The following is a 16,849-nucleotide window of genomic DNA, read 5'->3' on the forward strand; positions in this document are numbered from 1 at the left end:
TGGATTGACTTTAGAAAGTTTCTATAAACAGTGCCTTTTCGAGGCTTGCCCAGGGACTGTCAGGAGTTAATAGCAATTAAAGCGTCCGTCGCAAAATCGTATTTCTCAACGAAGAAAGGCGCGCAACATTCCCACGTGGTAGTTCAACTTGTCCTTTTGATTAATTCTGCTATCCGAGTTCACGTCCCTGCAAGAGGAAGCAATTCTGCCTCACGTTAAACAGTGTCGGTTCATTATTGGAGGATGCGGGAGAGCGACTCCAGCAACTGAGCAGCGTGGGACTTGAATTGGAACAGGTCGGCTGCTACCCAGGAGAGGCCAGTGCGGCACCTCAGCAACCCCATTGCCCCAGAAGTTTGTACGTCTCCAGTTGTAAGATCTGGAAGTAACCCTGACCTTTCCGGAGACATGGGGAAAGTCAGCCCAGGGCTGGAGGCGGGGTGAGAAAAATCAAAGACAGTACAGTACTTTCAGGAGCAAAATACGCCGTCACGTTTTCCTGTTTTCAGCATAGCTTGCGACCCGGAGACTTTAAGGGCGGCAAGAGCAGGTGGCAAGACTCCGCCCACCACCACCACCACGCTTCCCCTCCCTCAGCTAGCATGCTCCACTCCCTCCGTGAGGTCCCACCTCTCAGGCGCGCGCGAAGAATTGTCGCGCCGTACCTTCTGGGAATTGTAGTCCTGGCGCCGGGAACTGCCTCGACAGAAGAGACTCTGGCCTACACAACCCATAGTGCCCTGCGGCTCTGGCCGCTCCCGGATGTGTGCCTGGCGCCGGAAGAGAAGACGGCCCCCCTCACTCAGCCCGGCCATCTTGTGGGAAGAGCTGAAGCAGGCGCTCTCGGCTCAGCGCGGCCCGCTGCAATCCGTGGAGGAACGCGCCGCCGAGCCACCATCATGCCTGGGCATTTACAGGAAGGCTTCGGCTGCGTGGTCACCAACCGATTCGACCAGTTATTTGACGACGAATCGGACCCCTTCGAGGTGTTGAAGGCAGCAGAGAACAAGAAAAAAGAAACCGGCGGGGGCGGCGTTGGGGGCCCCGGGGCCAAGAGCGCAGCTCAGGCCGCGGCCCAGACCAACTCCAGTGCGGCAGGCAAACAGCTGCGTAAAGAGTCCCAGAAAGATCGCAAGAACCCGCTGCCGTCTAACGTTGGCGTGGCTGACAAGAAAGAAGAGGCGCAGCCGCCTGTGGCGCTTAAGAAAGAAGGTAAATCTGTGGTAGGAGGTGGGGGAGAGCCGGGTGAGGCTAGGAGCGGGGTGCACTTGCTGCTACCACTTGCTTCTCGAGGTCGGAGCGTCCGCGCGAGGTTATGCGGCTGATCCCCTCACGTTCCCCCCACACGAGAAAAGCGAGGTCCTGCGAGCGTGGTTGCCCCAAGTTCACAGCACCGCCTGCCAGGTCCCTGGAGCCACCCCCTTTCCGCCTCGGGTGCTGAGCGGGGGAGCGTGGTCCGGCGGCGAGCCGCTCCCCGGCGTGCCGCGGTCCGGGTCGTGGGTGCCTTCCCGCCGGACTCCTCGGGCAAGCGTGGGGTCCCCAGCCTCCTCCTGCTCGGGGCTCTCTCTGTGCTGCTTTGAGGTGCTGTCTGTCTGAGGCTTCTGTCCTGCCATCTTGTCCGACCGCGGCGTGCTGGCGGCCGAGACTTGCACCGAGCCTCTCTGTTCGAGGTGAGCTACTGCGGAGGGAGCTGCTCCTGCAGGGGCCGCAGGAGCTTGATTGTTCCCCCAACTGTTTGAAACTTAGTTGCTCGAGTGGATTAAGCTCCTGGGAAGGAGAGAGATTTGGCTGCATTCAGCAGAAGCGGGAATTCTGAGTGAAGGTTGGTTATTTGAGGAAATGCGGAGTGAGGGTCGTCCGCTTGTCACCGCCCCCCGCGCTCAGTGTCGCGTCTGGCCCGGCCCGGCCCTCGAGGTGCGGTGCGTGCGGAGGCTGTCACGGTAGCCGGAGCGGACAGTCGGGAGCTGCTTCTCACATGTGCGGGAAGCGTGGTCAGGATTTAGTTGGCGGGTAATAGTTGCTTCCAGGTCACACTGTCAACTTCACAGGAGTGTCATCAGCTGGAGTGTCGCGTTCTCCTTAACGGGCTTGTCTTGTGGAGAATGAAAAGGCAGAGCAGTTGGGGGACCAGAAAAAAGCATACGTGACCAATAACAAACAGGTGTAGGACCAGAGCTCCGAATCCCGGTTGATTTTATATGGTTAGAGTTGAAATTTCGCTTTACTGCCATGTGCTCCGGAAAGGAATTGTTTCTCATTAGCTTTAGTTGAATTCTAACGTTCAACTAATTAAAAAACAAAACAATTGTGCCAGATTTTTTTGTTTTTGTTTTTTAAGTAGAACTTAACCGAGGCTTGAATTAAGGTACGAGATGGTGAATAAAACAAAAGAATAATTGTATTAAAGTCACAGGTTGTGGGGAGTCCCAAGTTGAAGTTGAAGTGTTAGAAAGCATGTATATATCGCTTACCTATTTCATCAACTAAGGTTTACAGCAACCTGTAGCACAACTAAATAAAGATCTGTGTTAAGGAACACTGGCTTGACTGGCTTGTGTAATTTTTAAACTGCTCAACCGTACCTCTTCGATCAGACTTAATTCCAAGGAAACATGAAGAAACCGATTCTAAAGTGTAAATTTAAAACGTCCAACGTAGGTGTGTTCGCCCATATTGACTGTTCACAGGATGAAGCATGTTTGAAATCCCTCAGTTGTTTTGATCATAAAGCCCATCTTTGAAGTCACCTATTTCTCTGTTGCTTCCTATCTGAAAACTAGTATTTTAAGTTACGCAAGTAGGGAATTATTTCATAAATTTATAGCCAGGACCGGCTATGCCATTCAGTAGTTTTTCCTTGGGAAACCTCCCATATTAGCTATTAACATTTTCCTTGGATCAGTGTTTCAGATCACTCTTAACTTTGAATTGCATAAAACAAATTTCTAAATAAAGGGAAAATGTTGAATGGAGAATAATTGGAGTTTTGAGACTATCCTGTTAGTCAGTTGATGTGCTGGGCATTGGGGGAAGCTAGACCTATAAACAAACTCTGCCTCTTACAGTGGGAAGAATTGTTACCCTGATCATGTGTTCAGTGCCGTTGAAGATAGATCTTGGTACAGTGCTGGACATAACCTAGATATGGATTTAATGTTTATATTTTTAAGATTTAGGTTTGAAGGATATTTGTCCATTTGAAGAACTTGAGAGTTGACACCACAAAGAATCTTTTGAGTGTAGACAAAGGTGTTTTGTTGTGTGTTTTTTAAATATTAAAAGCCTGGAATCTAGTGAAAATACAAGTGAGCTTGCTAATACAGATAAATATATCAAGAGAAGCACGCATTTTTAAATGTCGGTTATTCAGTGATTATATTTGGTAAGTTGTAGATTCTGTAAGCCTTATGTTGAATATTGGGTGGAGAAGCAAGCCATTGTTCATTTGGGTGTGTTTGGCTTGGATATCATTATAAAAGACTGGTTCCATAGCTCCACCCCAATGTACTTATACCTCTGACGAAATTTATTTAAAATTTAAAATGTTTTGGTGTAAGATCTAACAATGTGGCCTTTTCTGAGAGTTTATGTGGAGTGAACTTTAACATTTCTTTGAAGAGTGATATTTACTGTTTTACCCTAGTTATAGCACCTGAACAATTGGGTACATCTTGATGGTTTTACACTTTCTTAGAAAGAACCAGAGCAAATCAACTTAAGATCTTTTTATGAAAACAATTCTTCAGCTGCATTTTGACTTTGTCAGATATTGTGGTTTGGGAATTACAGTATACCTGAAATTTTACAGTCAGAATTTAACCATCCATCTACTTATTCTTAAGGCCACCAGTAGTAATGCATACACTGGTTGCCTCTGTGGGCATTAAACACTAACAGGAAAGAATTAATAAAGGATGAAATCAGTCAATGCACTGGTAAGAGCAAACCAAAAGAAAAGTTCTCCATCCATATAGTAAAATAACAAGTAATTCTTAGTGGTTATATAACAGTTTTTTTGTTGTTAGGTGTGGTGTGTATTTATACGTGTATACATATATATGAAAACTAATGGAGGAGAGTGGTACTTTTTTTCTGGTTAAATAACTATTTCAAACTATAGAGTTGTAATGATAAATGCCATTTGTTTTCCTTTTAATTGTTATTTCATAGAATTGTCAGTCTTTTTACTCTGTTGAGTTTTTCCCCTCTCCAGATTATGCAAATTAAAAGTGTGACCTTCACTTTTTTTTTTTTGAGGGTCCTTATATGGTGAATGTGTGGATTTGCTTGGTTATTATTTATGGATGGCTACTGCTGTTATCTTTGGTGTCTTTAAAGCAAAAATGTGTCATTTGCCTAAAATGTCTTTAAATTTAGAATTTTAAGTTAAGAGACTGGCATTTTGAAGATGAGAGAATGGTTACCTATCCAGATGACTTCTAAGTCCATTACAGAGAATGCTTTAGGAGGGAAAATGACTTGGCAAACGAGATAAGAAGTTTGAAAGAAGTTCATTGTCTTTAAATAGGAATTTCTCTAAGGTACTTTGTTCCACTTTAGAGATGCCCAATGATTGCCTTTTTGCCATTGTGCTAGTTAGTGGAACCAAAGATTAGCAACATTTCTTTTTTAAGTCTAGGCCTAATTTTTTTGTGTTGCAAAAATAACTTGTTTATACTGGTAATTTATCCTTATAGGAATAAGACGTGTTGGAAGAAGACCTGATCAACAACTTCAGGGTGAAGGGAAAATAATTGATAGGAGACCAGAAAGGCGACCACCTCGTGAACGACGGTTTGAAAAGCCACTTGAAGAAAAGGGTGAAGGAGGAGAATTTTCAGTTGATAGGCAAGATTTTTTTTTTTTGAAATCTCTTCATATTTTGTCAGTTTATAGAGTCACATCTTAACACAAAGTTATAAATTGGTCATGATTGCCAGGTAGCTGTGTTAACAGGAAAGTTCTTGGGTTTATAGCAAAACGGTACACATGCAGGTTAGATTTGTATTTTAATTATTAAGTGTATTTATGGGTGAACAGTTTTACTGGATTATGTGAAATGAGTAACAGTGAAAAAGCATAAGCACTAGTAGTAAGTTTTAGACAATGTAAAAATAAATTTCTTGTTTTGATCTCCTTTGTGTGTTTAGAAATAGGCTATTTTGAATTTCCTAAATTGTGTGTTTATTAGTTTATGAGCTAGTAAAGATAATGTATTTTTGAGCCTTTAAATGAATTTTCCTGTTCTTTTTTTCTGGAAACCTGGAACATACATAGTATTCTTTATTTGCCGTAGACCGATTATTGACCGGCCTATCCGAGGCCGTGGTGGTCTTGGGAGAGGTCGAGGAGGCCGTGGACGTGGAATGGGCCGAGGAGATGGATTTGATTCTCGTGGCAAACGTGAATTTGATAGGCATAGTGGAAGTGATAGATCGTAAGTCTTATATTGGTTTTTATTGTATTTTTATATTTGAATCTACTTTAATAAAACAAAATTTGAATTTCTAGAACTAAAGAGTATTATGTTAACTCAGTTTTTTTAGTTCTTTTTCACATTACAGTGGCCTGAAGCATGAGGACAAACGTGGAGGTAGCGGATCTCACAACTGGGGAACTGTCAAAGATGAATTAACGTTGGTATTCTGATTTTTAAAAATAATTTAATAAAATTGATCCTATACCTTAGTAGAGGTTCACCCATAACTCTTATATTTTATTTGTCCTCGAGACAAGAATAAAATAACTCCTCTTAGAGCTACTGCCTTGCAAGATAATGTCTTATTGTATATGTTTAGATTCTAATGTATCAAATGACTAGTTTTCCTATTTTCGATATATGCTATTTTAGTTTTTTTCATATGGCTATATTGCTTTCCCTGAAACCCTACTTTGGAGTTTTTTGGGTGTTCTGATTTTCTATGTCTAATTCTTTGTAGCTGTTTACCCTTCTGGTCATTACAAAAATTTGATAAACCAGTGAGGCTTTGTTTTAAAACTAACTTTTCTGTCCTACTTTTTGAATAAAGTACTGTAACTTGGGTCAGTATATATTTTTAAATTATTTTCTCTTAAAGGTCTACTGGAGCATAAAGTTAGTAGGAAAATGCTTTTAGGAAATGTGAAGATTTTAAAATATTTTTGTATAAAGATCCAAAAGCTACATGTAAATGGACCTAGATGCCTTTCTTTTTCTTTCTTTCCTTAGAGAGTCCCCAAAATACATTCAGAAACAAATATCTTATAATTGCAGTGACTTGGAGCAGTCAAATGTGACTGAGGAAACACCTGAAGGTGAAGAACATCCAGTTGCAGACACTGAAAATAAGTAAGTGGTTTTATATGTAGTGGTGATGCTCCACCACAGAAATAGGTTTTTTCCAAGAAAACCAGTGGTAAGTTTAATGCTGTTATATCTAGAGGAGTATTTTACACATGTGTGTCTGTATGGCTCTAATGGTTTGAAAAATAGAAATGGTTATTTATATTTGAAATTACCGTTGTTTTAAAAAGATAAGGAACAGACATATTTTAGTATAACCTGTTAGCTCTAAAATTAACTATTTTAACCTCAAAATGGGAATAGAGGTAAGATGCCATGTATTTTACCTAACTAACCTTACTTACAGAGATAATGGTAATGGGTAATTCAGATGATCCAGAGACATCAAATAAGTGAGGATTGGAATCTGAGATTGCAGTTTCTACATTAGACCAAATGGTTGAAATAAGAGAAGTTGCAGTATTTAGAACTCATAGTTCAAAGTACTTTGGACTCTGTAACTATAAAATTTTTCTTTTGAGACAGTTTTAAACTAGAAAATGTAACCACTTTAAAATTAGTGCCTCTGTCTAAAATTTTTTCCCCCAACAGCATTGAATTTGGATGTTATTGGCTAGTGTTTTTGAGATTGAGACAAAGATGAGAAGAATCAGTTCATAGTTGGGGCACTTGAGTTGTTCATTGAATGCTTTTCATATGTTCCTTGACTGGGGGACTAGCTGAGCCAACGACCTTTTGCTCAAGCCAGCAACCTTGGGGTTTTCAAGCTGAGACCTCAGTGTCCCAGGTCAATGCTCTATCCACTGTACCACCACCACCTGGTTAGGTATCTTGTTTTAAAAAGTGTGAGGAAATCAAAAGCCAGAATATATTATTCACTGGCTTTCTTAATCTTTTTCATTTTCTGAGTTTTTAATTATTTATTTATTTATTTTAAATAAGACCACAGTCTAGTTTGCCGCATTGGACTGGCTCTTTCTTTTTATTTTTTTTTTATTTTTTTTATTTATTTATTCATTTTTAGAGAGGAGAGAGAGAGAGAGAGAGGAGAGAGAGAGAGAAGGGGGGAGGAGCTGGAAGCATCAACTCCCATATGTGTCTTGACCAGGCAAGCCCAGGGTTTCGAACCGGCGACCTCAGCATTTCCAGGTCGACGCTTTATCCACTGCGCCACCACAGGTCAGACCTGAGTTTTTAGATAGAAGACTTGGTTTTGAAATTTTTGTTCATTGAGGGCTGGTAGAAGTAACTTAATGCCTTTCTCTAGTTTCCATCAGTCGAAGCAGAATTACATGCCAGTCATTTCTTATACTGTTGTCATTTAAAGTCTTGCATTATAGGTTATTTAGGTCAGTAATTCTTAACCAGAGCATATTCAAGTCAACCAAGGAGGAGATGCTTTTCTAAAATTTGCTTTTTCTTTAGGGACAGTTGCTTTTACAATGAAACATTATTAATGATTATCATATTCCATGGGTTTGTTAGAATGAGAAATTTTAGATTTGCTGCTGGAGAGAGTAGAAAAAAATAACATGGTGTTAAGTGATATATTTAATTTATGACTATTTATTTATTTTGTAATTTTCTGAAGTGAAGTGGGGAAGCAGAGAGACAGACTCCTGCATGCGCCTGACCAAGATCCACCTGGCAAGCCCGCGAGGGGGTGTGTTGCTCCATTGCAACTGGAGTCATTCTATTACCTGAAGCAGAGGCCATGGAGCCATCCTCAGTGCCTTGGCCAACTTTGCTCCTGTGGAGCCTTGGCTGCAGAATGGGGAGGGAGAGAGAGAGAGAGAGAGAGAGAGAGAGAGAGAGAGAGAGGAGAGGGGGAGGGGTGGAGAAGCAGATGGGCACTTCTCCTGTGTCCCCTGGCAGGGAACCGAACCTGTGACTTCCACACACTGGGCCGACACTCTACCACTGAGCCAACCAGCTAGGGTTATTTTTTTTTTTTGTGAGAGGCAGGAGGGAGAGAGATGAGAACCATCAACTTGTAGTTGCAGCGCTTTAGTTGTTCATTGATTGCTTTTCATATGGGCCTTGACCAGGGGGCTCCAATTGGGCCAATGACCCCTTGCTCAAGGCAGAGACCTGGTGCTTAAGCTGGTGAGCCTGCACTCAAGCCAGCGACCTGGTGTTTTCAAACCTGGGACTTCAGTGCCCCAGGTCAAGGCTCTATCCACTGTGCCACCACTGGTCAGGCTATTTTATTGTTTTTAAGAAGATTTTATTTATTGATTTTAGCAGGGGTGTGGCAGTAAGAGAGAAGGAGGATGAGGGAGTGTGAAGCATCAACTCATAGTTGCTTTTTTGTATGTATCTTGACTGGGCAAGCCTAGGTTTTCAAAACCAACCACCTGCTTCCAGGTCAACATTTTATCCACTGTGCCACTACAGGTCAGGCTTTAAATTTTTTGTTGTGAAACTGTATGAAATCATAATTCTCTTTGGTAAACAAAATTGTGATGGATGAGTTAAATTAGCCTTAAGTATTTCATAATGCTCAACACAACTGTTGTTCCTTAAATAAAGAGCCCATGTTTAAGTCACCTTAAGTGTGACTTGTGAAGATTAGGTCTACCAGAAGGAAATCGTGTATTATTGATAGGATATTGGAAACAAATCCTTAACTAAGGACCCAGGAATGAAATTGAGGGTATTTGGTCTAAAGAAGATCTTGATACTATGAGGGCAGTCTCCACTAGGAGCAAATCTGAGTATAGTATTGTAGCTTATATATGGAAATGTAAATTTAAGAAGCAGCTTCCAGATCTTTTGTTTTATCTCACTTGATCCTTACAGCAACCCTTGAAGGTGGTGTCATGGTTCCATATGATAAAGTGTTGTTACCATCTTGATGTGTCACAACTTATGAGCAACTAGGACCTTTTTTCTTAGTTTTCTCATCTGTAAAGTGACAGCTGGACCTGATAGCCAAATCTCGAGTCAGTGTAAACTTGAAGTTTTAAAGTAGGATTTGTCAAATAGTACAGAGTAGCATGGAAGGGGGAGATATTTGAGCTCTAAGGCTAACTGAATCACCTGCTATCTTTGGAAAGAAGCAGGGCTCCCAAAATAGCAAACACTTGGTTGGTGACAATTGGAAATTGAGATTAGACTGAGATGATGGCTTTCTAGGCCCATCTATCTTTCTGCTAAAAGAGAAAATGATAATATGATGTTTTAATCTGAGAATTATATTTGGAAATAACCAATTTAGTAAAATATTGAGTCCTGTGTGTGTTGAGTTTCATTGCTAGTGGAACCTCAGTCTCCTATCCACACACAGGTTGGAATGTACAGAATCTAGTATTTCTATAAACTTGGACATTTTATTTTTAATTTTTCCATTGATTTGAAGGAGGAGGTAGAGAAGTATCGACTTGTTCCATTTAGTTGTGCACTTATTGATTGATTGTCATATATGCCCTGACCGGGGATTGAACCCGCAACCTTTGCGCACCTGGATGACACTATCTACTTAACCACCTGGATAGGGCTAACCTTAACTTTTAAAGTTTATTTTGTTTTGTCTTTTTCTCAGTTATTCATACTTTCACTAATTCAACAAGTATTAAATTCCTGGTGTCTATGGAATTACATGTTAGCCATTGAATTACAAAGACGATCCTCCTGTCCTTACATAATTTTCCTCTAAAAGATGAATCAGACAAGATTATATAAGTTTTTGTCATTCACGTACTAGGTGTAAAATTTAAACATCTTTTCACAGGGAGAATGAAGTTGAAGAAGTAAAAGAAGAGGGTCCAAAAGAAATGACTTTGGATGAGTGGAAGGCTATTCAAAATAAGGATCGGGCAAAAGTAGAATTTAATATTCGAAAACCAAATGAAGGTGCTGATGGGCAGTGGAAGAAGGGATTTGTTCTTCATAAGTCAAAGAGTGAAGAGGTAAAATTCAGTTTTGTGGTACTTGAAATATTTAGATGTCTCGAATTGTGTTTATAGTTTTTGGTTTAAAATTTTACATGGATAATCTTTTTATTTTTGGATACTCTATAAAAAAGCATTATACCTATATAGGATCATTTGGGACAGATAAATTGCTCAAAAATGAAAATAATCTCATTACCATATACCTTCTATCAGTCTATAATTATATTCAATGTAGTAGCCTCCTCACCCCAAATGCTGTTAATCAATTGTATATCATGTAATTACTGTGCTTTAGAAATAGAATAGGCCTTTTCAGAGTTGTGATATTTTTTTAAATGTTGCCTAACTGGTAGTCATTCAAGAACTTTATCAGATTGAAAGTTTGGCATTTTCATGTGGCTTAACCTAAAATAAAATGAGTGGTTTTATTCAGTATTCAGTCTTTGAAACTGTCTACCTAGCCATATCTAAAGGTCAGGTAATACCCTGTATTGAGAAATGAAGTAAAGATCAGAAATTTAATGTATAGGTTTTCTTATAAAACATGGAAACTAATGAGAAGGACACATTGGTGACTTTTTATTTGGCAGCTTCTATTTAAGCCTTGGGACATATTTTTAGAGGAATGTCCCCAGTGCTACACATCCTTTTAGGGCTTTGTGTATGAGGTTTTAGTCATAAAGTTAAAATGTTATGAAGGCAACTTGTAATAAAACAATTCAGCAAGATCTTACTGTATTTTAATTTAAAAAAGAAAAACTGAAACTTGGAAACATTTTGAAATAAAACAGGTTGAAGAGAAATATTTATGAGTTTAGAGGTGATTTTTAAAAACATTGAGTCTAAAAATTAGTATAAATGAGGACATTGTCTTTAAAGTGTCTTGTAGAAAATAACATTTTGATTTATTAGAACATGTTTGATTATTATTCATAGTTGGAAATATACTTGTTTTGTGTATCTAGGAGAAACAGGTTTCCAGATTAAAGAACCTTGAAAGTACACCTTGGGGAGATTGTTCATTTGAACTAATTATTAAACTGTTTAGGTTAATATAATGAAAAAGATTTATTGAGCATCTTTGAGACAATTATTCATAACTTTTGGGGTGCTGACAGAACCTTTCTCCAGGACAATACACATGTACAGAACGGTATAATTTTAGGTGATCTATTAATACCCTGAAGCTTCTTCATGCATTTTATAAACATCAGGTGGATTTAGGTATCCCCGTTTTAAATATTTTATAGTGCACTTATCAGATATATATAAGGTGATGTATATGATTAGATATGTTTGAAAATTATAAAGCATAGAATTGGTTATGAATCACTTTGAACCAGGACATTTTCACTGTCAAACCACATTTATGGGTTTTGCCAGTTTATCCTTCTAGTTACTAGGTCAGGGATATGCCCTAAACATCTAGACTTCCTTTATATTATTGTAGTAAAACCTTTTAGGTTATTTCAGTATTAGATCAATTTAGGCTTTTAAATTTTTTTTAATTTATTTTTTGCTTCTGTGCTCTAAAAACTTGTAAAAGCTTCTGATTACTAAATAGATATTCTTTACAATTAAAAACATTTAAAAATTAGACAATTATATATAATTGACTAATTTATTAGTTTTATGGGTTTGCATTTATTTTTGAGGCTTCTTTAACCTTTTTAAAATAAAAGCAATTCCTTTTAAATTAGGTTCTGACACTAAGGGATAACATTTAATTTGGATATTAGATGATAAAAGGGTTAAAACATGGAAATAAACATTTATTTGTACTTTAAAGGTAGCTATTATAGTTGTATTACTACTGGATACTTAGAATAAAATATATTCCTGCAGAAAAGAGGATTATATATGTATATAGAAAAATTATCCCAAACCTAAAAGTAGAAATCATTAAGCAGTGTAAAATTCTCTGGCTTTTTGTTTTTGTTTTTAAACAGACTGGGTCATGTAGCTCTATTACATAAACACAGAGTAGGGTCTGGATTTCACAAACATGACAGCTTCATTTTTAAGATGGTTCCTTTGATATTGTTTGAGGCTTGGTTTTATTTGAGCTCATCTTTTTAAGATTCCCTTATGTAAAGTTGTGATCCACTTGAATCTGTAACACTCCAGTTTCACTTAAAATTTTAGGCTCATGCTGAAGATTCGGTTATGGACCATCATTTCCGGAAGCCAGCAAATGATATAACGTCTCAACTGGAGATCAATTTTGGAGACCTTGGCCGCCCAGGACGTGGTGGCAGGGGAGGACGAGGTGGCCGTGGGCGCGGTGGACGTCCAAATCGTGGCAGCAGGACTGACAAGGTAATTTTTAAAGACTTCTTTTGTCCTTTTAATTTTTTTTTTAATTTTTTTTTATAGAGACAGAGAGAGAGTGAGGGATAGACAAGGACAGACAGACAGGAACAGAGAGGTGAGAAGCATCAATCATTAGTTTTTCGTTGCTCATTGCGACACCTTAGTTGTTCATTGATTGCTTTCTCATATGTGCCTTGACCATGGGCCTTCAGCAGACCAAGTAACCCCTTGCTTGAGCCAGCAACCTTGGGCTCAAGCTGGTGAGCTTTTGCTCAAACCAGATGAGCCTGTGCTCAAGCTGGCAATCTCGGGGTCTCGAACCTGAATCCTCAGCATCCCAGTCCAGTGCTCTATCCACTGCTCCACTGCCTGGTCAGACTTCTTTTGTCCTTTTAAATGATTCAAAGACCTTTGAGGATAGGAAAAAAAGGTACATGTGTCTTGAAGAAACTACACTTAGGTTATATTTTTGTTTAAAGTGAGTGGATAGTTCAAGGACCTTTGGGGATAGGAAAAAAAGGTACATGTGTCTTTAAGAAACTACACTTAGGTTATATTTTTGTTTTAAAGTGAGTGGATAGTGTGCTCCAGTAAAATAAAATTACTACCTTTCATTGAATGCTTAGGTGCTGGTCATGGTGCTCTGGTAGGCATTTTATGTGCTATGTCATTTAATTCTTGTTACTATGTTGACATCCCATTTTACAGAAGAGGAATTCAGCTATACTAACCAAGTTTACCCTGGCCTTTCACAGGGTCACCTAAAAATGCCAACTGCTTCCTTTGACTTGACTCTTCACTGCTGTTTTGGTCTCAGCTTAACATAACCTTTTGGCCATTGTATAATTGTGTGACTCATTAGCTAATTGTCTAGTAAACACCATTTTAGTTCTTGATTATTTTTACTAGACTGTTATATTAGAGCTGGGATTCGTTTTTGTCCTAGTTTTTGTAATCATCAGTGCCTTACACAGTGTGCAGCACAGAACAGAAAGGTCTTGTGACCTTTTTTAATAGAAGCCCTAGTAATTGATAGATTGGAGCTCGGATCTGTCTGATGCCAGAGTTCATGTTTTTAATGTCTAGGTATTATTAAACTAAATTATTAGAGGAAACCTTTTGGTTAGTTTAATGTCTCTTAAGATCTGTTTAGGATACAAACGTAATGTCTTCCTGAATTCCCAACACCTGATAGACAGATTGGGGGGCCCTCCTGCTTGATTGGGTCTTGCCAGTGTTTGACTATAGTGGTAACTTAAATATTACAGATTTTATGGTCACCAGTAACAATGTAGGGATATTTTGTTTTTCTGATATCAGCCATATTTGTTTGTTTATTCATTTAAGTGAGAAGTGGGGAGGCAGAGAGACAAGACTCCCACCTGCACCCCGACCAGGACCTACCTGGCAAGCCCCTTACTGGGCGATGCACTTCCTTCTGGGGCCACTGCTCCATTGCTCAGCAACCGAGCCATTTTAGTGCCCTAAGGTGAGGCCATCGAGCCATCCTCAGCACCCAGGGCCAGCTTGGCTGCAGGAGCGGGAGAGAAAGAAGGGGTTGGGGAGGAAGTGGAGAAGCAGATAGTCACTTCTCCTGTGTGTCCTGACTGGGAATCAAACTAGGGATTTCCACATACCAGGCTGATGCTCTACTGCTGAGCCAACCAGCCAGGGCCAATATCAGGTGTTTTTAACAGCCAATATTGTGTACATGGACCCTTTCAGGCCATCGTCCCCCTGTCCCCCTTTTTTGGTTCTTTGCACTTTGTACGTAGCAGTTGGCAGTTGGGTTCCATTCTAACATTGTTAAATATGCTGCTTAAATAATTGTAATTGGTTTCTTAGCCTGCTTTCAAATTGATGCCATTCTTTTTTTAGTAAGGGGAAAATATGGGAATACTTAACAATAAAGTAAGAATCTACATATATACCCCATATGAATGTACTTGTGTGATGTATTAGAAAAATAACCCGTGCTGTTACTAGGGAATTTTCCTAGGTCTTGATTGAAATTCAGGACAAGACTTGTTACAAGTATTCATGGTCCTATTCTGATCATAATTTTACCTTTAAGTGAATGGTTTGACGTATTTTATTTGGTATTTTAACTTCAATGTTTTTTAGAGTTTATCTGAATGTAGACACTGGCAGTTTATTTTCAAGATTTGTGAATTACTAATTTTGATTTGTTTCTTTTTCAGTCAAGTGCTTCTGCTCCTGATGTAGATGACCCAGAGGCATTCCCAGCCCTGGCTTAACTGGATGGCAAAAGACAACCATGGTTCCTTTGTGGACCCTACTTCTCTGAGGTTTTGCATGCTTAAGGATCCCAACCAACTAAGAAATTTAAAAAAAAAAAAAGACTGTCATTCATACCATTCACACCTACAGACTGAATTTTACCTGTTTTGAAAATGAACTTCTCTCGCTACACAGAAGTAACAATATGGTAGTGTTTTGTATTTAGAAACGTATTGGTAGCAGGGATGTTTTCATAATTTTCAGAGATTATGCATTCTTCATGAATATTTTGTATTGCTGCTTGCAAATATGCATTTCCAAACTTGAAATATAGGTGTGAACATGTGTACCAGTTTAAAGCTTTCACTTCATTTGTGTTTTTTAATTAAGGATTTAGATGTTCCCTCAGTTACAAACTGGCTTTAAATATTGGACATAATATCAGTTTCAGTACCTGCTTTGCATTTACACACATGGTCAGCTGGGACATGTAAACTGTCAAATTTTATGCTGTGTGGAATACTAATGACTATGTATTTTAACTTAGTTTTAATATTCTCATTTCTGGGGAAATATTTTTTTCACTTCTCATGATAGCTGTTATTTGCTAAATCTTTATATACAAATATCAGACTTGAAAAATTCAAAGCACATTGGTTTTTATTAACCCTTGTTTCTGCAAGGTTTATTAGGTTCAAATTATAATTGATTGACAGTTGCAACTATATTTTAAAATGTGTGACTTTCTCATTTTAAAAACCAAACTAGGCACCTTACTGTCTAGTAGACAGTTGTTTAAGTTACTTATTGTTGATAAACACATCCTGTCAGATGAAGTAGTTTTATGGGTGTTGGGCTTTTCTTCCTCCAGCAGGGTGGGTGTAACAAAGTTGATTTGGCTAATGCATAATATTTAAGCTGCATCTGGCCACTCGGTAAGATTTGTGTTTGTGAAAGGTCCCAAATCAAAATTGTTTGCCCATAGTCAATGACCTTTAACCCTTCCTGTTCTAAAGAAACCAAAGGGTACTGGTTAGTATGTTAAGATATGGGAGTGTGTTGATTTTTGGAATTTGGAAAGCAAACAGCTTTACTTATAAGATTGGAACAGCAGCACTATTCATGAAATGTAAACCAAAAATCGTATTGTTTCCGAATTCCCTATATTGCTATTAATTTTGGTTTTAAGTTGATACATGACTGTTCCACAGAAGGTGATAAGTATCTTTTACCTCTTCCTGCATTAGAAAATTAGGTTAATAGATTCCTGAATGGGAGTGTCAGCTCACCTAGTAAAACATAACATGGAGAGAATGATCAATAAACAGGTTTCCTGGTATCTTTATTTTAGGCTACTGCCAAATTTATTGGTAAGCAGAAAAAGGAATTTGATTTAGAGTTTTAAAGATTTTTTTTGTCACTCATTGGTTTTCAGTAATTTTCTTCCTATGTTTGATAATGTCCAGTTTTTAAAATATTGAAAATCTTAAACCATAAAATGCTGTTTAGCTGATTAGTTCTCCCATATACTTCTATAAGAAATTGTACAGTACAAAAGTTATTCATTTGAATTAGATTTATTAATTAATCTAGTTACCTACTAGTTTGACATCTTAGGGAAGGAGGTAATTGGTTTTAAATGATGGATAACTTGTGCTGGTATTTTGGATCTTACTATGCTGGGTGTTCTGTACTGGTGCTAATGTCTAATATTTTATATTTACAAACATACCTGCTACCCAGAAGCAAGTATAATGGACTATTGGCCCCTTCTAAGTTAGTGTGTTTAGACTTTCAAGTATCTTAATTCATTGCTGGACGTGTAACGTGTTCATAAACCTCTTGACTTCTAGCAACATAGAAAACACCTGCTATTAAGAACACTTCACAAGTTCCACTCACTGTCAGCCATTGTCGTTAAAGGATACATAGCAATATCTGATACGTTGCAAGCTTTCAAGATAGCCTGAACTCTAAAAAGTTGGTCCATTAGTTGTATCTGATGGATGTAAATTTGCCTCCTAGTTCACTTTGTGTCAAGAGCTATAACTGTGAACCTAACTTTTCTTTTATTGGTGGGTAATGACTGAAAATAAAGATTTTATTTTCATGCTCA

The 16,849-nt window shown here is 38.7% G+C and overlaps 1 protein-coding gene across 4 annotated transcripts; it reads left to right on the forward strand.

The window, feature by feature from the left end:
* Positions 1-786: 786 nt before the first annotated feature.
* SERBP1 (SERPINE1 mRNA binding protein 1) lies at positions 787-16,849 on the forward strand. Of its 4 annotated transcripts, none has more exons than XM_066268919.1 (8): positions 787-1,212; positions 4,698-4,848; positions 5,297-5,437; positions 5,547-5,636; positions 6,209-6,328; positions 10,017-10,194; positions 12,325-12,498; positions 14,694-16,849. In XM_066268919.1, exons 1-8 carry the CDS (start codon positions 900-902, stop codon positions 14,748-14,750), a joined length of 1,224 nt encoding a protein of 407 aa, XP_066125016.1. In that variant the 5' UTR covers positions 787-899; the 3' UTR covers positions 14,751-16,849. The 4 variants fall into 4 exon arrangements, with proteins under 4 accessions (XP_066125016.1, XP_066125018.1, XP_066125017.1 ...); XM_066268921.1 differs by having other exon boundaries at positions 6,254-6,328; XM_066268920.1 differs by having other exon boundaries at positions 5,565-5,636.

This window comes from Saccopteryx bilineata, chromosome 3 (assembly GCF_036850765.1).
Source record: "Saccopteryx bilineata isolate mSacBil1 chromosome 3, mSacBil1_pri_phased_curated, whole genome shotgun sequence".
In the NCBI taxonomy this organism is placed as follows: Eukaryota; Metazoa; Chordata; class Mammalia; order Chiroptera; family Emballonuridae; genus Saccopteryx; species Saccopteryx bilineata.